General features: G+C 45.5%; 1 protein-coding gene across 1 annotated transcript; it reads right to left on the bottom strand.

Moving 5' to 3' along the window:
* Positions 1-3,097: 3,097 nt before the first annotated feature.
* Positions 3,098-18,883, bottom strand: CYP46A1 (cytochrome P450 family 46 subfamily A member 1). The gene is made up of 15 exons (XM_065839953.2): positions 18,720-18,883; positions 14,974-15,051; positions 14,614-14,695; positions 13,986-14,059; positions 13,239-13,325; positions 12,246-12,384; positions 11,535-11,645; positions 10,579-10,735; positions 10,195-10,257; positions 9,021-9,093; positions 8,499-8,583; positions 6,607-6,717; positions 6,269-6,357; positions 5,298-5,364; positions 3,098-4,464 (listed from the first exon to the last, which is right to left on the bottom strand). Exons 1-15 carry the CDS (start codon positions 18,845-18,847, stop codon positions 4,303-4,305), a joined length of 1,506 nt encoding a protein of 501 aa, XP_065696025.1. The 5' UTR covers positions 18,848-18,883; the 3' UTR covers positions 3,098-4,302.
* Between the last annotated feature and the right edge of the window lie 5,052 nt (positions 18,884-23,935).

The following is a 23,935-nucleotide window of genomic DNA, read 5'->3' as shown; positions in this document are numbered from 1 at the left end:
AGCCTCCCTGACTCATAGTACCTGGAACTGAGGGGCTGTGAGTCTACAGCACGAAACTGAGTATTTCACAGGGAGTGAAACAAAGCAAAGGGCCCCACTTCAGCTTCAGTGTCACCTGGGTGCAGACTCCAAACCTTACCACAAAACAGACAGGCAGTGATTAATTACAAATAATGTCATCAAGTGTCCTGCAGAGTAGACCAAAGCATTGGCATGGGCAGGGAAATGGAGAAAATTTAAAATTATCCTACTGAGATGCTGTCAGGATTGCAGTGTTCCAGTGTGGGCAGTTCTTCCACCCCACTGGTGCCTCCCTTGTCCCTGATAATCACTGAAGGAATGAAGAAAAGCAAACACGTTGCCTCAGTGAGGAAATGCTAATCCTCCTGCAAAAGTGCTTCCTTTATCCCTGAGTCCAGGAGAACACAAAATGTTGTAATTTGGAGCAAAACAGAGAGGAGGCACAATGGCCCTGCCAGACCCAGTCCATCCCATCCCAGCCTTCCGTTGTGACACAGCAGAAGGAAGTTTCTGCCCGACTTTATTGCCTTTACTAGCATGTGAGCACTGTGTTGATGAGACGGTTTGGAGTACATGTTGTGGACACCTGCTTTGTGATTGTTTTCTCTCAATAGCAGATGTTGTTAGATCCAGGGAAGGCCCCCTGTTGCAGCTCTCAACATAAAACCAGACCAAGTGCAAATGCATCTGTGGTTAACCCGTGTGCTTGCACTAGGGCCACCATGTCCTAGGAGAACCAGGTTTTTTGAAGATACAGTGATTAGATGTGCAGCACACCCGCAGCATGGCACTCTAAAGCTGCTGCGGTAAAGAAAGCAGCTAGAAGCTGGTCATGGCTGGATACATGAGCCTGAAAGGGAACAAAATAACCCAATTTCTGCTCTGCATTTGTGGCTCCAGCAATAGAGGACAGTATCCTATGCTTTCTTACCTACAGTCATTCCCACAGAGGCTATAGATGGAGCAGAACATTGTCCACTGTTCAGAAAATATCAGGCTGTGCTATAATTGCCATTACTGTGACTGAACCTCATGCTTCAGAGCTTCTGCTGGATTCCTGCAAAGGGAGGAGAATTCTCTCATGCAAAATTGTGATTATTTTTCCCACTTCCCTGATGACACCACTAGCTGAGCTCCTCCCTGGAAATGTAGGTGAAACTGTACATAATGTGTAGATGCAAAACTGGGAGTCTTCGGTGCTCCAGACCAGCTGGGTTGATAAAGCACCTCCTTCTCCCATGCCAGTGGTGAAGGAATTTGCCTCTCTCTGAAAGACAGAGACTTCTCTGGGTGTATTCCCCTAACTGGTCCCCTCCTGTTCCAAGAGGTCTAGGCAGCAGCTTTTTCCCTGTTTCTTGGCTATGACACTGATCTAGAAGATACAAGATCAAGCTCCCAGGTTAGCACAAAAACCTGGGGAGAAATCTGGGCGGGGGGGAGGGGGAAAGTCCTGACACTGAGCACATACATGAAAGTCTGGGACATCAACCCAGAAGAAGGAGGCAAAGAGTTTACAGATCTGGGAGGCGGATCAAAGAAACCTGAAGGAGCCATCCATCAAAACAGGAGGAAGACTTAAACACTTCTTGGGAATGAGTGTGGCCATCAGTGCCCTCACCTTTGGGGGCAGCTTGACTCCTTGCCTCCTGCCAGCTGAGCTCTTGGCTGCCTCCAAAAAATTCCGGTCCATCTGCAAATGTGCCCATCCAAGGCAGGGTGAAAGCAAGAGGAGCTGCTGGAGGGCAGGAGCCATCCTGAGCAGCCTGGCTTTGCAGTTCTAGATAAACCAAGAAACCCTTGTGCATCCAGCCTCCAGGAATGCCACACAGAGCTGTGCTGGGTCCCACCTGGGTGGCACCCATGGAAAAATCACCTCACTGGCCATTTATCTATTTTTCTTTGCTTCGGCCAAGAGGCAGAAAAAGGAGATGAAAATTAGCTGCAGGTATGGTACTTTCCTACAAGCAGCTGGGAAGAACGCTGGGGGAGACAGACCATGCTCTGCTTTTTTGCCTTACTGGCCACGATCCCTAGCAGAGCACTTGGTGCAGGTAATGATTACTTGCCCTAGAAATGAAATAACATATTTCTCTTCTCCAGAACAAGGAGAAACTGTCCTTTTCTGTGATGTCCAAGAATGCTGCAACCCCCAGGTCTCTTCATAGCCCATGGCAAGCACAGCTGTGTCTCCCTAGGCACTTCTCGCCTGAAGTTTCTCAACAGGGTTTGACAGAGCCTGTGTCAGCAGCCGATTGGCATCCAGGGGCCCAGAGAGCAGGTTTCCTAAACCTACTTTTTATTTTTTTTTGCAGACAAGGGATCGCTTCCTGACTGGGGGCGTGGGATCAAACTGCAAGAACACTGCATGCTGTTTGCACAACATCACAGGGCATCATCTACTCCTGCAGAATTATGATGCCCTGGAGAAGCAAGGGCAGTTTGTCTCCTAAGAGAAGGAGCTGTCAAGGCTGAGGAATAGGTGAGCTTGCATGGACTAGGAGAGCTTGCCATCTGCTGGAAGGCGATCAGCATTGACAGACGACAGTATGACAAGAGCTCTTGGGTGTAGGACGGAACAGGAGAAAGCCCTGCGTCAGCAGTCCCTGGAGAGCTGGATGGCACTTGGGCTTGCACAAAGCAGGAAGAGCATCCTCTGAGGGAAGGAAGCACCAATCTTGGGCAGATGAGGCAAGACAAGACTCACTGCAGGGTTTTAACATGCTACCACCACCCTGAGCGCTCCTTGGAAGTGCCTGTCCCCATTGTGGAGGTAGCAGAAGGGAATACGTGTTTGTGCAACTAATGCATCTCAACTCATTCATTAGCAGGGCCAAGTGGAAAGCTGGCATGGTGGTGTCTCACATCTCCACAACATGGTTTGCCAGCATGTCTGCTGAGCTGTCTGTGTGCTGTTCACAGCTTCCCCCACCACTCACTGCACTGCTGAGATACTTCCCTCCCTTTGACATATTCTCAGCCTTTTCTTACACCACCAGCACATGTAGCCCAACTGGCATTGAGCATCCTGCTCCTGAACACATCAGCTCCAAGGAACACACAACCAGCTGGAGAGTCCTCAGTTTTCCCAATCAGATTTTATTAATGTCTAGGAGGATATAAGCCGATCTTCAACACAAGGGATTGAAGAGCTGGTCTACCAACAAATAGACTAAACCTTCCCTAGTAAGACAAGTATTAGTACCTCCAGGTATAAGTCATATTAATACACTGTACAACATCGCTTATGTTATCAAAAGCCACATCAACCTTATTGGCCTATTATCCCACTACTGCACTGAGATAGAGCACAACAGGAGGAGAACCAGGGAAAGCTCTGGGATTTGACTCTCCTGGTGTGGAAACCACCATGGGAACTTGACAGTGTACAGACCAGGTTCTTACCATTTTAATTCAAAAAGGTAAGAAATGACAGTGGAAGCACCAGATGTCTTGAATTTCCTGTATTTCAGGGCCCAAACTCACATTATTCACCTGTTTCTGGAAGGCAGCATTTTCACATGATCACTTTTCCCTAGCAGCCTGTACACAGTGAGCGATTTTGGCAGAGCTGCAAAAAAAGGGCATGCAGGACCTTCTCCTGTCTCCTGGCTCAAGTTGCACAGGTGTTTCTTCAGCAGCAATATCATTTTAAGCAGCATTTGGTTCCAGGCACTTACTTCCAAGCCTGCTGTACCTATTACACCATTTGGTCTGAGCATTCATGTAGCTTTTGGATGAGCCAGATGGGGAAAATGAACCAGGTTAAAATAACTTGTTTCAGATTGCTTTTATCAATTGTTCCTCTCATTTAGAGGAAGGACAGGAAAATTGCTTTGACCAAAAGAATAGCTAAATTATCTTCTCAAGCTCAGCCCAAATCTTGAGGTCTACTATGAAATTCCTTAATTACTTACACCATATTGTGTTGTAAATCAAGTTAGTGGAAACAATCAGCTGGGATTTGAGTTTAGGTTTGTGTGGAGCCTCAGGGATACTCCAGTGAAAGGACATTCTTTTCCAAGCCTGGTCAGAACCAAATAGTCCTTCTGGAAAAGAACAGGCTTTGCAATTCCAGGTATGCTTCTAGATCAAAAATGCTCCAATGTATCTAGAGTGACTTTCCTAAAGTTTTCTTCAGTAAATGATGAGGAAAGCTAGGTAAAAAGATTAGCCTAGTAACCCTCTAAAGGGGCCTGTGAAATCTAACCTTTGATTAGTGTGAAGATCTTCAAAATCGGAAGAATTGCTACCACTACCACGTCATGCTACTTCACCGAGTCGTCAGGCCTGGCAGCTTCCTGCACAGCTCCTGGGCTTTAATTTACACATTACTCCATCTAGTGGCCTTATGGTCCCAGCATCCACGAGTTTAAAACTCTGCCCGGGTACCAGCTGGAATTCAAACCTCTGCAGCAGTTTTGCCATCACCACTTTCGCCTCCATCTGTTAAGAAGAAAAGCAAACTCACCATCAGTAACAGCAAATACAGCTTGGACTGCAGCTACTTAAAGTCACATGCTGCTTTGCCAATATAGAGATTTAAAAGCCAAATGTTACTCTGTTAATGCAGCCAGCTGAGTTTGGGCAGGAAGAACAGTCGCCTGGGGCTTTCTGGATTTGAAGACAACTGAGAGTCACTGGGATTGGTCCTTGTCTTTATGCATTAACCCCGTTTTGGAGAACAGAGTGTAAAACTAAACATTCTAACCTGAAGATTTTGAGAACTGGTGTTTAGATGAACTCACAGCACAAACCTGAAGAGCTGGCATCCTACTGTCCTGAAATGCTTTCTGCCATGCTCATGTACTTCCTCAAATTGTTCCCCCCATCCACACAGATCCCTCCTCACCTTCTCAGTGCCAGTCCTGGCTCGTGCCCCTCTGCCAGTTGACACTGTCCCTGCATTGTCTCTGCCAGCTGCAGGGACAGGATGGTCCCCAAGAGACCCTGCGCAACCTCTGTGTGTCTGACCTCAGCTGGCAAAGGGATGTTGACTGTGATTCCCATCACAGGGTCTGGATTCAAGCAGGGTGACCCAGGACAGTCCAGAGGGAGAGCAGCCAGCTTCACCCTCCCCTGCAGGTACCTTGGCTATGTGCAGGGACATGCATGACACAGGATAAGTTTGGTCCATGTATGGTGGGGAGCTTCCCTCCAGAGGGAAAAGGGTCAGTGCACCACCAGCGTGGCCTCTAGTCCCCCACAAACAGCCATGGCCAGCACACTGAGCAGGCCCAGTGCTCGCTAATGAAGCCTCATTCCAGGCCTCTGCTTACCTGTGCAAACACCTGCCCAATGCAGGATCGAGGTCCCAGGGAGAATGGAAAATAGCAGTAATAAGGCCTGCAAAGAAAAATGTTCAAATCTCTCATTCTGATGGCTTGGTTCTAAAGAAACAAGCAAAAATTTCATCACAGCAGCAACCAAATGGTCTAAATACCACCCTACCTAGCCAACTTGTTAAGACAATCTCCAAATTAACTTTTTTCTGCTTCAGAGTAGCAGCGCAGCTCTGCAGATTTCCTTGTCATCTCTGTTTACTATATGGCTCAGCTCACAGAGCTGTTTTGATGCGTGCAAACCTTACTTCAAAGTTGAATGTCAAGCAAACTCTAAATGCTCTGCACCCTGTCACAAGAACTTAATGGTCCACCCACTTACTGCTCCTTTGGACAGAGCTGAACCATGTGAGTTTGGGGGTGTTTTGTTCAGGAGACCATACTAATTCTAGACTGAAGTAAAACCCCTGGTTCACAAAGTAGTTTGATGCAGGGATCAGCACCAACTGTTTAGGTCACTGATCCCTCCTATTGCACTCCTGCCTACTCATAAAGTGAGGCTGTCTGCCCCCACAGCTGAACAGCATCTTCTGTCCCTCAGCCCACTGTCCCCTCTTTAATCTGCAGATACTTAAAGAATTCTGGGGCCAGGGCTGCCATGCATTAAGTGTCTGTGTTAAGTGTAAGGCAAATATTCAGCCTGGTGTTGGCCCAAATCTTTGTTTTTTACCTCAGTATAAACATTAAATAATATTAGTATTGGTCTTTTTTCGCAAGTTATCATGTGGTATAAAGAACTTCTGAACAGAAACTGCACATTATTGCTCTCTATTTGCATTTGCAAGGCTTTAGTGTTACTCATACTGGAATGGGAAAATAGTTCTATCCTACTTTCTTCCCCTTGAAATCTCTTCCTGTAATGGTTCCTTATTACATATTTAATAACCCGAGAGTAAAAAGAAACTCACTTAGGTGCATCTTTGCTAAATCGGTCTGGATTGAAAGTGAGCGGAGCCTTGAAATACCTTTCCATCCTTCCCATTATATAAGTGCTTAACTGCCAAAAAAGAGTTTATTTGGGTTAGTCAGCACACTGAAAACCTCTCTTCCTTATCACAGGTACAAAACCATAACTGCCTTCCAGTCCCCAGGCAAAAATGATCCAGAGTCCCAATTCATACGCTAGTTTTGCCCAAGAGAGGCCTCAAGAAATATACTCCGGGAGTGTTCTGGCCCTCTGAAATACATTATATTTGGATCAACTGCAGCCCCTAAAAGCTACTGCTGGTGGGTGGGACAGACTCACAACGAGCATCGTGTTTCCAGGAATTCTGACGCCATTGATGACGTGCTCCTTCTCCAACCAGCGTACCGTACCCAGGACGGGCGGGTACAGCCGCAGCGATTCCTTCAGAACCTGGGTCAGTGAAAAGCACAAAAGGTCAGTTAGTTACAGTGCAGGAAGCAGAAATAAAATTAATTACCTCCCTGTGGCCTTTTGCTTTGGCTAAATGGGAGCTTTTGACTTGTGGAACAGATGCTGCTGTATCTCCCTTGGACTCCTGTGGACAAAATACATGGCTAAGTCAGCTCCTTCAGGCCTGGCTCTTTCTTACAAGTGGTAAAATACAGAGAAAATGAAGCAAAAACCTCAAGAGATACCAAGCATTGAACAGACCTAACACATCAAGTCAGGTCAACCACTAAGCGAAAAAGTACTGGGAAGTAAATTCAAAGAGAATATCTAAGGGTGAAGCCTCATGCCACTGAGCTCCCACTCCTGCTTTTGTCCTGCTTCTGCTGCTTGGGGAGCTGAGCCAGGTCAGCGCACCAAAATAACAAAAAACAACCTGGCAAAGGAAAATGAATAGGGTACAGTGAGAAAAAAAATGGAATAAGACCATTTCTTTTGGTGGCAGTGAGCTGTAAGAATGGCTTATTTCATCAAAGTGAAACCCAATTAACAGTGCACATTAGCATTGCACTGCAAATGCAATTAACAGTGTGTATGCATGAGTGGATTAATGAAAGAGAAGCATGGACAAAAGGATTCAAAATTGGTTGAGCGACAGGAGAAGAGTCCCATGGTCTCTGATATTCCAGTGATGGACTGGCTCTGACCAAGGGTGACCATGATTTTGATTGCACAGATCCAAGCTTGTTCTTTTAAATAAACAGACTGCTTTGGGAAGCTCTCATGTGATCTGTCTTAAAGGCTTAGATGGCTCATCCTAATTGGAGTGGTATAATTGTGAGGGTATTTGGAGGAGCCTAAGGAAACCTGCTGGTTTCTGTAATGGCACAGAGATGCTTTTTCCTTCTGAAAAATACACCTTTCAAATCTATGCACTGTCAAGGTACAGTGATTGTGAGATGGGATATGACAAATGGTAAAACACCATCATCTACCTTGGCAGGGCAGTTACAGAGAAAAGCGATCATGATAGACTAGTAAAATAAATATGGGAAATTTAAGCAGAAGAAGAGCTGCCAGGATTGTGATTCAGCCTCTCCTGGGGGCTAATAGTGTCCCTCATCTTGTAAAAAAGGATACGCAACACAAACACTGGTGAGTAGCCAAGCCCTGGCTGTGCAGTTCATTACTGACTGGCATTTTATGAACAAGACCTCTTTTAGTATTAAACTCTCTCTTACTGCAACCTCCACCCCACCAAGTGACTGAGTAAGGTTTCAAGACTGAGTAATAAAAACCAGAATTTACAAAAACTAGCCATTATTTTCGGATGTCCTCAAATCCTGCTGAGTTTATGGTGCATGGTGAGATCATAGCTGGAAATGCCTTAGCAATCATCCAAAATAGAGCTGTGAGTTTGGGAACTGCGTGGGATTCACACACAGGTTGGGCTCGAAGTTGCAAACCATTCTTAAAATACAGCTATGGTTTCAGCTTAAACAGGTAGGGATTAAGCAACTCCACTCTAGCTCCTAGCTAAGTAATAATTACAGAAAGCAGTGAAGGAATCATGTGGGATTTTGGAAAGAAATTTGAGGACCATCCTTCCCAACAAGGCTGGGCTGCTGCAAATGGCTCATGATATCTTCTTGCTGACTCTCTGGGGATAAACACTGTCAGGATAAAATACTGGCATTGTTCTTAAAAGTGTGGGGCTTCTCCACAATATGGCAGAGGTGCTACCAAACAGCTCTGACTGGTATTTTACCTCACTCCTACAGTACCTGCGATAAGTAGGTGAGTTTGCCAAGATCCTCATAGTCAATGTCTCTTTTGGCACCAAGAACATCATCCACTTCAGCCTGAAGCCTGCAGTTAAATTAAAAAAATGTTAGCTGCAGACACCCATTTCTTGCTAGGCAAGTTAACAAATTACATTTTTTACTTTCCAGGCACTGAGTTGGACTTTGACTCCTATCCTCAGGCAAAATGCCTACTGATTCCCAGCCAAGTCTGCCTGAACTTGTGCCTCATATCAGGATGGAGCAATGTGTGTACAGTGCAGCCGAATCAGGGATTCATGACCAGCATGTATAAAAGCTTTGAAAAAAGTCACCTAGATGGAATTGGAATAATTACTCTTAAGCTTTTTAAAAAATTTAGATGTATTGGGACTACGAAGCTGTTTGTTTTGTAACTGAGGCTTGAATGTATTGAGAATTGATCCTAGCTTTTTATGAATCCTTATAATTAAGTTCACCTTGAAATCAACAGCTAACTGGGTTTGCAAATTGGAGCACACATACCTTTCCAGTATTTCAGGATGCTGACCCAGTGCCATTACTGTAAATGACAGCTGATTGGCAGTAGTTTCATGACCTAACAACACCAAAAATCGATGTAAAGGTTAGTATGAAATAATAAAATGATACAAAGATGGTCTACTAGTGTGATTGTGAACAGGAAACTTTAAATGTCAGGCCTCAAATGTTTTATTTCAAGTATGCTAGAAATTAACAGAAACACTAAAAGGGATGTAAATTCCACATAAGGAGCTTTCAAGAGTGACAAGAACAAGACATAGTTGGTAAAGATATGAGCCATCATGCCCAACTCAAAGCTGCAGTGGCTGCATATGGCACCTTGTGGTTATGGGCTCCCGAACACAAGGGCCAGCGACGTTCAATATTGGCCTTGTCATGTTATGGGACATGCAGTTCTGCCAAGAAGAAAAGATTCACTGGTTTTGAGGGAAAACAGAGCTTCTAGTCATCTTTCCTTGAAATGTCTGCTTTATGTGTATAGTTTTGTTTTTTTCATGGATAGGCATATGTGTTATTTTGAAGTGTTACAGAAAACAGACTTCTGTGAAGATGTATTTGTTGCAATAACATCTTTCTTGCCAAAGAACAGTGTTTTGACCTCAACTTCTTCGGAACCTAAATCCTACTGACTTGTAAGATGGATCTTACTATGTTGTTTACCTCACATATCATCTCATCTCCTGCTTTTTCTGATGGGTTTGACAGTGACTTCTCCTACCAAGTGCTGACTAATGCACTTAAGGCAAGAATGGCGTTTAGTTGTGTGGGTGAGGTGACACACGTGGAATATGTTAAAGATGCTTTCAGTGGGGTTTAGCAGGATCTGGAGGAAGGGCCAGAGCCTCATGGGGAACAGCCCTGCAAACCAGCAGGCAGCACTGCCCTCTGCACCACAGGTTGGAAACAACTGGCCTGGCAATATTTGCTGTGTTGGTATGAATGAAGGAGGATAACATATAATTTACCTATGAGAAAACTAAGATTTCTCTTCAGACCTTGCCCAGATGGTCTTACACCAGTCTGATAACCAAGTGACTCCTGGTTACAGCAGCATCACATGGACTGAGCAACGACACTAATCATGACCCTGTGGACAGCCCAAGAAATGAGTGCAGCTTCCCACATGACATATCCAAACAATTAAATAGCTACCAACCTGCAACAAAGAAAGTGACAAAGTTATCCAGAATGTTTTCATCATCTCTAGTTTCTTCCAGAGCTGCCAAGAGAAAAGCAAATGATATTAGAAAACAGCTCCTGTGCCCCAGCTGGAACAGCCAGAATGCTCTGCCCCATTCTGCACATTTGGTCTGAGGTGGCATCGGGAGGGGATGCTGAACGGGCAACTCAGCAGTGACTTGCGACCAATATTTGATCCAACACAAAGAAACAGGGAATTTTCAAAACAACTCCCACTATCTTCAGTGTAAAAAAGACATTAAAGGAGGATCAAAGTTCAGATCCCCAAAACAATCCTCTCTGAATTTCACGGCAAACCATTCCACAGAGAAATTCACTCAAACAGCAATGTGTCGCCTACCATCTCCTTTCAGTATCTGTGTAAGGATATCCAGGGTGACTTCTTTCCCATTCCGGATGTCCTCTCTCCTCTGGTCAAGACATTCCTTCCCCACACGCCGCAGCAGCCTCACACTCTCCTTGACCTCCTTTATCAGCTTCTGTTTCCATGGCATGTACTGAGTACAGAATTTCTTTAGTAATTTTATTCCTTTTGCTGGTAAAAAATATTGCAAGTGTTATTTTTCAAGTGAGCACCTTCTTTTCTGCTAAATGACATTTGTCATGCAAACATCTGCTCTCCATGGAGCAAAGTGAACCTCCCCAAGGTGAAGCGTTTGGTCTGAAATGAGAAGCATTTCCATCTGTGCATGCTGATGTCCTCCCTTGTCAGAGCTGATGTTTTGGGCACCATAAGCAAAATTCCTCACCCCTCCATGGAAAGAAACTGTAGCATGCAATACAGAATCTCACCTCTGGGCCCAAAAAGGAAAACAAGACCTCTACAAGCCTGAACTACAGCTTTCATGAGAAACTGTGGAATGATTTTTAACTTAAATAATTCATATTACATCCATAATTTCCTAGCACATGAATTTGGGTCAAAAATATAATTTTTTTATGGTAAGAAAGTTCAAATTTTTTCCACCCTGAGTGAAGGCTGCCATCCTTCATGGACAAATGGCAAAAATCTCAGTTTTTGCAGTGGTGGCTGTGAAAGTGTAAAACCTTCTGAGAGGACACATGCAGGGGGAAGGAGAAGGAAGAAAGACACAAAGGAAGCATTAAACGTTAATTTTGCAAGTGTTTCAAAGCACTAATGGATTTTATCTTGATGCATGATGGAAGGAAAGGGCTACTGATGACTGCCTCCCCATTGCATATGGACCTCGCACAGCTCCAGCCCACCAACTCATGCAGGAGCAGAGGCTCCAGCTGGATGTGAGGAGAGAGGACCAAAGTGATGACTGTACAGACCCGTATGAAGGGGATGCGCGTCTTGGTCACTCCTTCCAAAGCCACAGTCACAGCACGAGGGAGAGGCATCTGGTCATCGCTCAGTGCGTTCAGTTCCAAGCCAAAGGCTACCTGAGGAGCGGGAGAGAAAAAGTCATCTTGCTGCATCCTCCTGGCTCCCTGGGGCTCAGGTGAAAGAGCAGAACCTCACATCGCCACTTTTTCCCCTAAAAGCACCTCAGGCTAGAACCTGCCTTACAGGAAGTTGCAAGGGAAGGGTAATATCTACATTATGCTTCCTCCTTATTTGGGGGTGGGATTAATAATTTACTATTACACTCCATTCATCCCAAACTGTTTTGCTTAGAGAAGGGAAAAGACAGCCTAAGGTAGATTTCAGGCTGACATATGATGGTAATACTACAACATCCACACATGAATGAGCACTGGTGTGACCCTTTCGGCACGGAGGGTGGGAGGTATGAGGCTGTGACGGTTTTTGCAAAGGGTCCCCATCCTGCAGGCCACATCGAGGCTGTGTAGACCCTTCCCTAAGTGCCCTTTCCTATGGCTGAGCCCGAATGGAAGTGGCACAGTTCAGCTCTCCTGGCACTGCTGGGTAACACTCTTGTTCCCTTGTTCCAGTTCCTGCTCCCATCCTGTCGCCGGTACCTGCTACTTCCATTCCTTCCTGCCAGCCGCAGTGGAAACAAGAAAGCAGACAGCTGGTACCTTTGCAATGATATCCATAGTCACCCGGCTCATCATCGTCAGCATGCTAAACTCTGTTTTTCCATCTGCCTTTTCCTCTAGCTTCGTCATCAGCTCCTCTGCTTTTTCATTAAAAGTTTCCATCAGACCAATCAGGTAGCTGAATAATTAATAAAGATGAGTGATGGAGGCTCTGGAAAGAACATCTTTGCTCAGGCAAAATTATTTTCATTATTTTCCATTGAAAATTGTAAAGGATTTTTGCTTTTTAATCTATAATAAATTTGCCTTAATACTTTAAAAAGCAAACAGATAAAATGAGCCGAATTCTTCTTATAACAGCCCTGCTCCATCCTGCCATGTAAACAACAGCTGTTGTGACAAAGGGCTTTAGCCTGTGGATGCCAAAGCAAACAAAGTTTATCTTCAGGCCCTAAACCAATGCATCAAGGTACACACAAGCAAACCAGACCAACCCTCTGATTATCAGTCACACCGTATCTCCCACAGGGAAGCACTCAGGGGAACGATGAGGCTTGCCCATGTCAAATCCCTAAGGTCTGTTTTCCAACAGGATAATGCAGTCATCGCCACACTCATGGATGTGGAACACAGAATCACAGAATGTTAGGGATTGGAAGGGACCTCAATAGATCGTCTAGTCCAATCCCCCTGCCGAAGCAGGAACACCCAGATGAGGTTACACAGGAATGCGTCCAGGTGGGTTTTGAATGTCTCCAGAGAAGGAGACTCCACAGCCCCCCTGGGCAGCCTGTTCCAGTGATCTTTACCCTCACTGAGAGCCTTGGGACCATTCTGCTGTCACTCAGCTCATAGGGATGTCACTGCCCCATGGGAAGTCTGGTCAAGTTGCACTTGTCATGGAAATGGTGCGTTAGCCTCCAAGTAAAACATGATCAAATAATCATTATCAAATAATGGATCAACGACAGGGAGAATCATGAAAATACAGTAGAACTAACAGTGATATCATCCCAGAGATATTTGCCTTACTTTCGGTTGAAAGCTGGATCCATTATCTTCCGCTGCCTGTGCCAATGCTCGTGGTTGCAAACAGTGACCAAGCCATTCCCTACAAACCTGGCATTTAAGAAAACAAGGAAAGGAACAGTTTTCAGCCAGCCAAACCCTATGTAGTCACAAAGATATAAACTCTTTCGTATCTACTTTCTTCTATTTTTCCCACACATAGGGAGCATCATGCTGCTTCAAGTACATCACTGTAGACAACGACTGAACTGCAGATGTTTTGCCTGGTAGATGTGGACTGCTGAGTCCAACAAGATGCTGGTTCATTACAGTTTTCATGCAAATAATTAATATAATAACTGGATTATTATATTTTTAAAAGCTTCAGACTAACAGAGAAAAATCTCCTTTTTTGTTACTGAACTTAGAAGCTGGAAACTCCCATGCATTAAGGAATAATTCAGTGCTTTACAATCTAAGCGAGACATTTGGTGATGGTCTTAAGCAATCTATTCTGAGACTAACTGAACATTCACGGGGAGGAAAAAAAAAAGATCAACGTAAAAAAATCCAACATAACCTGCTCCCTGACTGGGAAGACATTTGACTTGACACATTTTATAGGTACATGCTGCTTACATACGTCTGGAACTAGTTATTAATCCCCACACTAAGGTAAATGGTCTGAGTCAAAGTAAGTGTCATGCCTGCAATGTTATTAATATTTCACTTATTTTCAGATCCAAATACCTTCAGACATGTTTCACCTACCTCTCGCCAAATATGCTGAAGACACGACCGTACACCAGCGGATCCTTTGAGTATTGTGGTGACATCAAGAACTCCTAAAATCAAGTCTCAGGTCAGTGAATACTGAGTGCAATCCATTTCCCAGACAAAACATAAAAAGCCACTCACATGTTCACTCTTTTCCTCCTGTAGCAATAGTCTGAAGACTACTTGAATTATTTGGTGTGCCCTGATTCCCCAGTTCCCGTGCTGCTAGCTTGCTTTGCACGCCTCTAGCACTTTTTTTGCCCAATGACCTGAAATCTCACTCTCTCGTTATTGCAAAGATTTAGAGGAAGAAATTCAGTCCCTTGTGCCTCAGTCATCTGAGATATTAAGCTCTTGCAGAGAGTTTGCTTTTCAGAAATGGTGGATACTTGCTCTGTCTGTTGTTTAAATAAAGGTAACAAAGTAAATCAACTGATCAAGGAAGAAAATAAATCAGGACAGCCCAGAGAGCAGAGCACCTCATCCTCCCAACCCACCCAAGCCGTCTTCTCTGCAGACATGGGCTGGCTGTACCACGCTGCCCTGAACATCAGGCACCACCTCCCTCTTTCTGGAGGGACGGGTCGACCCCCACTGTTGATTCAGCTTTATTTTGCAGTACCTTCACTCCTTCAGGGCTCACAATCATTAATGAGACTCTGTGAAAGGCATTAAGCCGTACAACAGGTCCATATTTCTCTGCCCTATAAGACAAAGAGAAAAAAGAGAATTACGGTACAAACCATCAACATGTAACAGTTCAGACCTAATAACCTCAAAGGACCCAAGCAGTATGCACTGGGAACAAGCACAGTCTTCAGCAAATGAAGCCATTAAGAGGAAGACCCATGCTCTCTTTTCTTGCTCCTCTACCAACCTTTTGAATGACAATAAATAAGTAATTCAGGGTCTCTGTGCCTTGATTTCCCAACCTGGGCTACAGAGCTACCCCACTTGATGTTAATGAGGTGTCTCAACTTACCACTGCAGGAAGAGATCATGCATAAACTCCTGTTTCCTCAGCATTCTCCACAAGATTGGCAGATGTCCAAATATAAAGCTGCAGAAAATGAAGGTTAAGAGTGTCACAAGAATTTTGTATGAATTGCTGCCCAGTGATGCAATACAACTATTGTTCATGTTCTTCTCCTTGTAAGGTTCTGTCAGCGGAGCCAAATTGAGTAAAATCAGGAACATTCTCCTTGTGTCTAAAGCCATGTCAGCTCAAAGGCTGAAAAAGAGGACAACCTACAAGGATAATCACTGGCTAATACAGAAATTGCAGAAATAAATAACAAAGGTTAACTCTTCAAATACAACAGCTGTATTAAAAAGTCAGAGATCAATCCCTTCCTTTGGCTGCAAGTGACAAATTCCCACTTTCGTGTACATTTGAAGGAAGAATCGGCCAAGCTTCTCTATAAATGAAGCACTGAAGATCTGTTTTCCATTTGGGAGACAGACAGCCGTGCTATCATCCTTTTCTGTATAAACAAGCTACAGGGGAAAAACAGGCTCTTATTTTATTTCTCTTGGAACTGGGAGACACTTAAAATAACATGCACTCAAATTTACCCAGCATCTACAGAAACTTATAATCCTTCACTTGTTTGTCTCCTCCATTGTAACTGGACTCCAAAAAGATGTGAAAGCTCAAAATAAGACAGAAGAGTCCTTCATTAGCTAAAGCTCCAGAAAACGGTCAATCTGCAGCGCATGACACAAGGTCTTTCCCATGGCTCCTCGTGTGTGACACAGGAAATCCTCAGAGATACTTTTCATCCCCTGTTCCATCGCTACTCAATTAAGTCAAGTGTTAAAACAGGCCTAAAACATTCATCTGCTAATGAGAAGTCTCACTTACCGTGTGCCATGAAAAAGCTAAGTAAGGGCTTGGTTTGGGATATACAACTACATGGCACTATCACCTGAAAACATGTATTTGCAATGAAATCACTTTTTCCCATTTCTTGCTATTAAGTCTTTAATATGAAGCAAGCCTTTGAAGAGATGGCCTCCTCTCTTCACAGGTGAGCCATTCATGCAGTAAAAATGACACAAAGCCACTAGCACTCACTTTTCCAGCCTGTCCTGCACAAGACTCTTTTAGAGATGTGCTGTGTTAGTTCCAACAAAACGAATCAGCCCAGGAAATCAAAGGCATTAATGTAATCTTGTCATCATGCAGCCATAAGACCTTAGACAAAGTCTGAGGTTTTGATAAGATCTTGTTGCACTTCATCCAAAAATAAGGCTTTATTAAGCTTTTATCAGAGGGCAAGAGCCAAGGGCAATGTGAAAGTTGTGCATCTGGGACAGAGTAACACCTTCAAAGGATACAGGCTGCGGACTGGCTGGCTGGGGAGCAGATCTGCTGACCACAACCTAAAGGCTGGTCCCGGTGAACAAAACGATGGACACAAGCCAGCCTTTGTTTCCAGTGCTGCTCTTCTCCAGTTTACCAGCTGTGTTCTCTATTCAGAAGCATTTAGCTTTGGATTAATCCCATTTCAGAGTAATTTGGTTTGGCTTGGACCTCATGAGGCCACTGGTCCAGTCCGCTGCTCCAGGCCATTCAACATCAGAGCTATGGTACAAGGCTCAGGGCTTTGCCCAGTCACCTGTGCCAGTGTTTGAGCTCCTTCACGGTGAAGGTGTTTTGCCCTATATCTAACTGGTAATTTCCTTGGGACAACTTGTGCCCATTGCTCTTTGTCCTTCACTTTGAAACTCCAAGGAGGGTCTGGCTCTATCTTCTCACAACTACCATTAGGTAGCTGCAAACAGCCCATGGATCCCTCCTGCTCTTCAGCAGCTGTTTCTCCACTCAAAGCCAACCCAGGTCTCAGCCTCCCACACATCCCAGCTGCCCTTCACTGGACTCAACTCAGTTTGTCATAAAATCATAGAATGTCCTGAGTTGGAAGGGACCACAAGGATCATCGAGTCCAACTCCTGTCCCTGCATATGACAGCTCCACAGTTCACACCATGTGTGTCAATGTCTTTCTTGTACTGGAGACACCACCACCATGCACAGCACTTGGCTTTACTTTTTTTTTTTTTTTAAAGTGACTTTTCAAAGCTGGAGGTATTTGATTTTCCTTACCTTCGACATTTAAGAGTGGAAGTGTTTGTGCAACAGGTACTGAAATGCAGGTTTTGGACTGTCCCTGGCAATTTATACTTTTGAAAAGCTACCAAGTGCTGTGGGCTTGCCTGCCATACAAACTTCCACCTAGACATACCAACACCAGAAACCTTCCTGGGAAGGATCCTAGGCTGAACACCAACATCAAGCTCAAACCCTGAAGAAAGGACAGAAAAGCAGCCACAGGGCTCCTCAAGCTGCCATTACTCTAGAGTGTTACTTGACACCTCAAAATGAACCAAGGGACAAGCAGGTTCAGGTATGACACGATCCATCCTCTCTCTAATCTTAGTATCTGACCCTGGTTACACAAGTAGGCTGAAACTTGGAGTTAGGCGGCCAAGCTTGGTGTCCCTGTAGGACTGTGTGTGAGAGTGCTGCTGTGGTGCCTTTTCCCATAGCACATTATGGGAGGCACGTGCACCTCAAGGTGAGGTTGGATTTCCCACACACTCCTGGAAGAACCGTGTCTCCTTGTGACAGCACTGCCATGCTGGCAGCTTTCTCACTGACCTTTACCACTTATGACACATTTTATTGGCAGAAACCAAACAGCACATGAGGGAGAGGTACCTGGTGGAGTTAGTGTCAATGTGCTTCCTGGTGCTGTGTGGGAGGGTGGGCTGTGCTGGTCCAGCACAAGAGATCCCCTCCCGCATGGCTGGTGCTGCCTGCCAGGTCCATCTTTGGTGACATAAGCAAATGCACAGCTCAGATGGGCAACTCTAAGCTGCTCATTTCATGCTGCTGTGGCCACCTGTGGTGATCATCCAGGGAGGGAGATGTAGGCCAGCAGATCCCACCAGCCAGGCAGTGCTGCAGAGCAGAGCAGTGGGATCCCGAGCCCTGCATGATGAATCACAGAACATCCTCAGTTGGAAGGGACCCACAAGGATCATCAAGTTCAACTCCTGTCCCTGCACAGGACCAAACCACAGTTCACATCATGTGTCTGAGGGCATTGTCCAGTCTCTTCTTGAACACTGTCAGGCTTGGGGCTGTGACACCTCCCTGGGGAGCCTGTTCCAGTGCTCCAACACCCTCTGGGTGAAGAACCTTTTCCTAATGTCCAACCTAAACCTTCCCTGGCACGTCTTCCTGCCATTCCCTGGGGTTCTGTCACTTGTCACTGAACAGAGGAGTTCAGTGCCCTCCTCTCCTCCTCCCCTTGTGAGGAAGCTGCAGACCATGATGAGGTCTCCCCTCAGTCTCCTCCAGACTGAACAAACACAGTGACTTTAGCCGCTCCTCATACAGCTTCCCCTCCAAACGCTTCAGCAGTTTCGTGGTGCCCGCCTTCACCACGAAGCTGTTCCCAGCCAGCCTGACCTCCTTGCCCTTGCCCACATCAGCAAGGTCTGGCCCGTCCTGCAGGCTGCCCCGCAGCGATAACGGCTGGGCTGTTTATCTTCTGCTCTGACATTCTGCCACGGCCCCAGCCTGGCAGAGGGGGCAGCCGGGGTGCCAAGGCTGCGCTTTGCCCGGCCGCAGGAACGGGGCTGGGGCCGGCGGTGAGAACGGCGGAAACCCCCGCGGGTCCCCGCCTCCCCACCGCGGCCCTGCCCGGCCGGCCCTTACCTCTCCCGCGGGGCGCCGGGGATGTGGTCGTACTTGGCGTGGATGTATCTCACGTAGCAGCAGTACAGGCCGAAAGCCAGGAGGCCGAGGGCCGCCAGCAACCCCCCTACCGCCCCCAGCACCGCCATAGCTGCTACCGCGAAGACCGGGAGAGGCCCGGCTGTGACAGGGAGGGCGGGGCCGGTCCCGGTTCCACTTAAAGAGCCCGGCGGCTGGGGTGAGGAGCCGGGAGCCTCGGAGCAGGTGCAAAGTCACCCGGCTGCCTGGCAGGCGTACATGTGTGTATATATATACAGATACATACATACACACGCATATATATACACACACGTGTGTGTATTTGTGTCTGCTTTGCTGGGTGGAGGTGGTGCTTTGCACAAGCATGTGAGGAGGCCAGGAAGGGTGCTGCACCTTCATGGATTTGTTTAGAGTGTTTTAAATAAGGCTCATCACTGAAGGCTCCAAACTGAGCCTAAACTGCCACAGGACAGGAAGGCAGAGGCTCTGTGTTTTACTTTTAAAATACAAAATGAAAGGGCATATGCTGTTGATGCCTGTAGGAATCAATAGATGATTTTTCAGAGCAGTCTGCTCTCGGCCCCATGTTATATTAATACTATGTACTCATTAATCATCAAAACATGGGAATGAGAGATGATACAGTTTTAATCAAAATGGGTGATCTAAAGCTGACTGCCACAAATTGCATAAGGATTGCAGGACACAAGGGGCCAAGTCATAAAATGGTGGAAATTCATTTCTGGTAAATGAAATTAGTGCACGAGGAAAGATAAACTATGTACATACATCCAAGTGAGTGGTATAAATTCAGCGGTGGCACTTGTTCAGAAAACATCAGCTTAATGCTCAGTACAGATCAAAGAAGCGCGCAAAGCGTTGGCAGGGATTAGCAATGGGAGAGTGAGCAAAACAAGATGCCTAACTGGTTTAGTATATAGAGGACTCTATAAATCTGGAGCACAGCCCTGTGTATGTATGAGTACCGCACGTGCTTTTCCTCCCAGCTTGGTGTAAAGACAGAGACAGAAAAGATTAGGCCTCCAAACTGGAAAAAAGTTGACTGAGGGAGGTGATGACAGGGGTCTGAAATCAGTGGTTTGGTGGTGAATAGAAGCAAACTAATAATTATTTTGTGTCATTTAAGAATAAGGAGTCACTCACTGAAGTGATCCAGCAGCAGGCCTAAAAGAAGAAGAGATTTTTCACAACAAATTGCTAACTGGAGGAACTCATTACAACAGGTTGTTGTGGAGGCTAAATTAATAAACTGGCTCACAAGAAGCCAGGGAAAGTGAGAAGGGATGGATCCAGAAGCCATCACTGGTCTCAGAAGGAGCTCTGTACTCCGAGGATTCCCAGGAGAGACAGCAGGACCCCAAATAGCCCACAGAGACTCCCTGAATGGCCCAGGCTCTGAGGATACACAGACCTTCCACTGCATCCTCCTGTTTTCCCATCCTGCCCTCAGCCTTTTAATCCCTGCAACAGTCTCCACAGTCTTTTATACCCCCCCCCCCCCCCCACTTTCTTCCTTCCTCCTCTAAGACCTGCTGCCTACACCCTCAGTCCCTTCCTGGTGCTGCAGCATGCGGTACCCACTCCTTCCCTTTGAGGGTTGCCCACCTCACATGCAGGGTGGCAGACAACCCTCTCCACCATTGCCACAGCTCTAACTGCGGCAGGGGAAGAAGTAAGACACACTTTAAAGAAAAGCAGGCTTTCACAGGAGAACCCCGTTCACACACTCTTTCCCCACACAAGATTTACTCAACCATCTGGAGACAGAATACTAAGCTACACAGATTTTTATCATGTCTGTTTGCTGCCTGTGAGTCTCTGCTTTGTTTTGCAGCACCATACGAGGCTGCTGCAGTTTTCATCCCTGTTGTTTCCAATGGGGTGCCCTTCCCCTGCTCCCCTCCCACAGCAGCTCCCATATGGCCGTGCCGCTCCACAGCAAGAGTGAGAGGATGTAACTCATGGCACCCCCTGGTTTTGTCCATCTGATGCAGCAGTCATGTGCCAGGCATCTTCAAGGGTCAGCTTGCTTCAGTTTCCAAGTTGAAGCAATGACTGTGCTAAAAGGCCACAGTCTGCAGGTCTTCCTTAGCTTCCTTGTGTCATTTCTGCCTGTGTTCAAGACTAGCAGATCAGAGAGAGCAGAGGCAGGCTATCAAAGCAACAAAAGCACATGCCTGTGTAAGGTGAGAGATTTAATTTTTGTTCCAAAACATAAAAGATTTTGAATGGGCTGTTAGTGACAGAGAGACAGTGGGGGCTCAGTGGTGAAGGGGAATTTAAGGAGCACCTGTAGTAGCCATGACTCTGACTTATTTATGGTGCTTTCCTATGTGGATGTGTGTCCACATGTCCCTCACAAGCAACTTGGTGGCTAACACCTACTGGCCAACTTCAACTAAACTTGCCATGGAAACACTGATCACAGAATGCTTGAAAAGGTGGCAAATGAAAGGATCGCACTGACTGGGTGGCGTGAGCTGGACTAAAGAAAGGTTTGGTATTGCAATGCCAAACTCATCATAAAACTGTGAAAGCCTGTCAGGAGCTCCTGGGCTTTTACTTTTGGGTGGCCACCATGCTCAGTGGAGGGGAGGAAGGACACCTGAGGTGCCCTATGAGGACAAACACACCTGAGCACTTCATCTGTGGACTCCCAGCCCACAGGTGGGGAGGGCGGCTCTGTGGGGCACCCTTGGTGACCAGCATCGCTCTCTGGCTTCACACTGCCCAGCAGAGGTGTCTGGTGGTACTGCCACAGTATGACCTTGGGGAAACACTGGGTCTTGATAACAACTGGATGGTATGAAACATTAGAAACCAAAGTCTCCAGCTGTCGGTACACAATGGAGAAAAAGCTGGTTGTATTTTTAAAAATATTGTTTGGCTTTCTGTTACATTTAATCTTAACACTGATTTTTCTAGAACTGGTAGTTCCTTCTTTGGCTTGAAATAATTGCAACAACCCTGGAATGACTTTCCCCTCTGTTTTAGGTACACGTACTTTCACACAGATGTTTTTTCTGGAAATTACGTAGCCATTATATTCTTAAAGACCAACAACATTATCTAACTACTGTTTCTGTTTATCTTAATTGAAACATAGAAATTTCTTTTTGCCTGTTAAGGTTGGGGTTTTTTTAACCTTTTATTTTCAGAAAAAAAAAAAAGCTAACATTCTTTCCTGTTTGGTCAGGCAACATATATCTTGATCTCATTATATGAATACCCATCACTACGAAAGATTTAGCTAGTCACAAGAATAGCATCACTGAGAGAAAGTGCTTAAAAACTAAGGCTAGCTAGTGAAACCACATATTTAAAGCCACTTAACTTCCTGCTGAAACATTGGTTTTCTGAGTTTCATCAAAGTATTTTTTTCAGTATATTTCAAGAATAGGTTGTAACTATCTGTAAGGTGTTCTTTCATTTGAAATCACTCAGAATAATTCCTGTGGAAAATTCCTGCTTGTGCCTTTTTTGCGAGCAGTTCACAGGGAGGTGATAAAACGTTTGGCATTTTATACATTTTTATGGGATAGGGAGGCCATGTATTATAATTCTGATCCCTGTCTAGAACAGGCAAGCTCTCAGAATAAATCTTCCCACGCAGATGTAGTTATCAGCTGATAACTTCCCTAAGTATCCAGACTGGATGGATTACAGAAATTAACTTATATTTCAGACTTGAAAGACAAGATTTAATAAAACCTTTTGTTTGTATTCTAAGAAGCTCTAATAACAACTTTTGTTTGTATCCCAATGTGTTTCTGTACCCCTGAGTAAAGGGCTTGATACCAACTGACTGCACTGATATATTTATTACCTGCCTGGGAGCACAGGCTGCACTGAGGAGGAGAGAGTGCAGGCTCGGGCACGCTGAACTTCCCTGTCTGTCACCCTTCTGCTGGGGACAGAACTGCCATCGCGTGGACGTTTTGCCACCTTGCACATTCCTATAAACACAGAGATCAAGAGAGACTTGGGAGCCGAACAGAAGAGCCAGGAACCGTTAACTAGTGTGAAGTTACAAGGTGAATTTAGAAAACTGATGGGACACAGAGTTAGTCCAAACTCCTGCTCTCTTTTGCTTGTCTTTTCACAGATATTTAGGTTTGAAAACATTTACCGCTCTCTCTCCTGAGGCCCAGCATTGTAAAGGCTGTGAGGCCAGCGAGGAGCAGGCGCAGCACAGGCATCTCTGGTGCTGGGAAATGCCCTCAGCAGCACACAGGTAGCCAGAGGGCTGGGTATCCTGGGCCAGTCTGAATTTACCAATAAAATACATTTCTCAATGAAGAGTTTTTAATTTTATTGTTAAATGTCTCCATCTGTTGTGTGCTACTGATTAAGTGCAGATGGTGATTAAATTAGTACCTCTTCTGGAGAATTTACAGTCTAAAACCTCACCCCCTGCCTAAAGGTCCATATGGAACTAGTGGGGGTCCAGGGCTAGCATGAGCCCTGCACTTCATCCATGGCCAGCAGAAATGCAGACTTCAGGACTGTTTTTACTAGGTGGAATGCCAGGACCAGCTGCTGTTGAGGGATTTCAGTCCTTCTGCCCGACTCTAGCGGCTCTCTCACACGTGGGCAATCCCACACGGAGCACCGTGTCCCACATGTTCACTGTGCCTGTGCACACTGTGCCTTCACCTTTCTCCATTTGATCAACTCACATAGTTACTATATTGTGGCAAATAATCATTTGCTTTTAGCAGTGCAAAAGATAAAGTTCTCTGCTCCAAGGGTTGGAAAGTTGAGGACAGAAAATGTATATTCTCAAGCTTTCTTGCTGCGTAACTGCAGCTCAGCTTACCATTCCATCTATCATAGCCTCAGAGTTCAGACAGGTTCATATTTTGTCTGTCTTTGAACCTGGGATCTGAATGCCATGATGCCAGCAGATCACCATCCAGCTCAGAGTAACACTGGTAGAGGAATATAACCAGATTTCAAAATATTCATTGAAGTACACCTCAAACCCCCACCTTGTTCTTCTGATGGCCAGGTAATAATATCTGATCTCTCTGTTTTTTTACTATCATTATGACAGCCAGTATGAAAAGTAGTGAGGCAGATGAATTTATTTAAAGTAAGACCATACAGAATTTTTAACAAATAGAGGAGAGACATTTACCTTAACCTCCCTCCCCTTAAACAGTCAGTGATTGCTT

The sequence above is a fragment of the Patagioenas fasciata genome, chromosome 5 (assembly GCF_037038585.1).
Source record: "Patagioenas fasciata isolate bPatFas1 chromosome 5, bPatFas1.hap1, whole genome shotgun sequence".
Taxonomy (NCBI): Eukaryota; Metazoa; Chordata; class Aves; order Columbiformes; family Columbidae; genus Patagioenas; species Patagioenas fasciata.
Note: the sequence above shows the minus strand (reverse complement) of the source record. Positions and strands in the feature narration are given on the sequence as shown.

What these genes read in the sequence shown, in the direction of transcription:
- CYP46A1 (XM_065839953.2), bottom strand. Translation starts at nt 18,847, where the DNA reads ATGGCGGTGCTGGGGGCGGTAGGGGGGTTGCTGGCGGCCCTCGGCCTC. An exon ending in CTATGGATATCATTGCAAAG is followed by an intron (nt 11,646 to 12,245) that starts GTACCAGCTGTC and finishes CCCGCTCCTCAG; the next exon opens with GTAGCCTTTGGCTTGGAACT. An exon ending in TTTAGCAAAGATGCACCTAA is followed by an intron (nt 5,365 to 6,268) that starts GTGAGTTTCTTT and finishes TTTTCTTTGCAG; the next exon opens with GCCTTATTACTGCTATTTTC.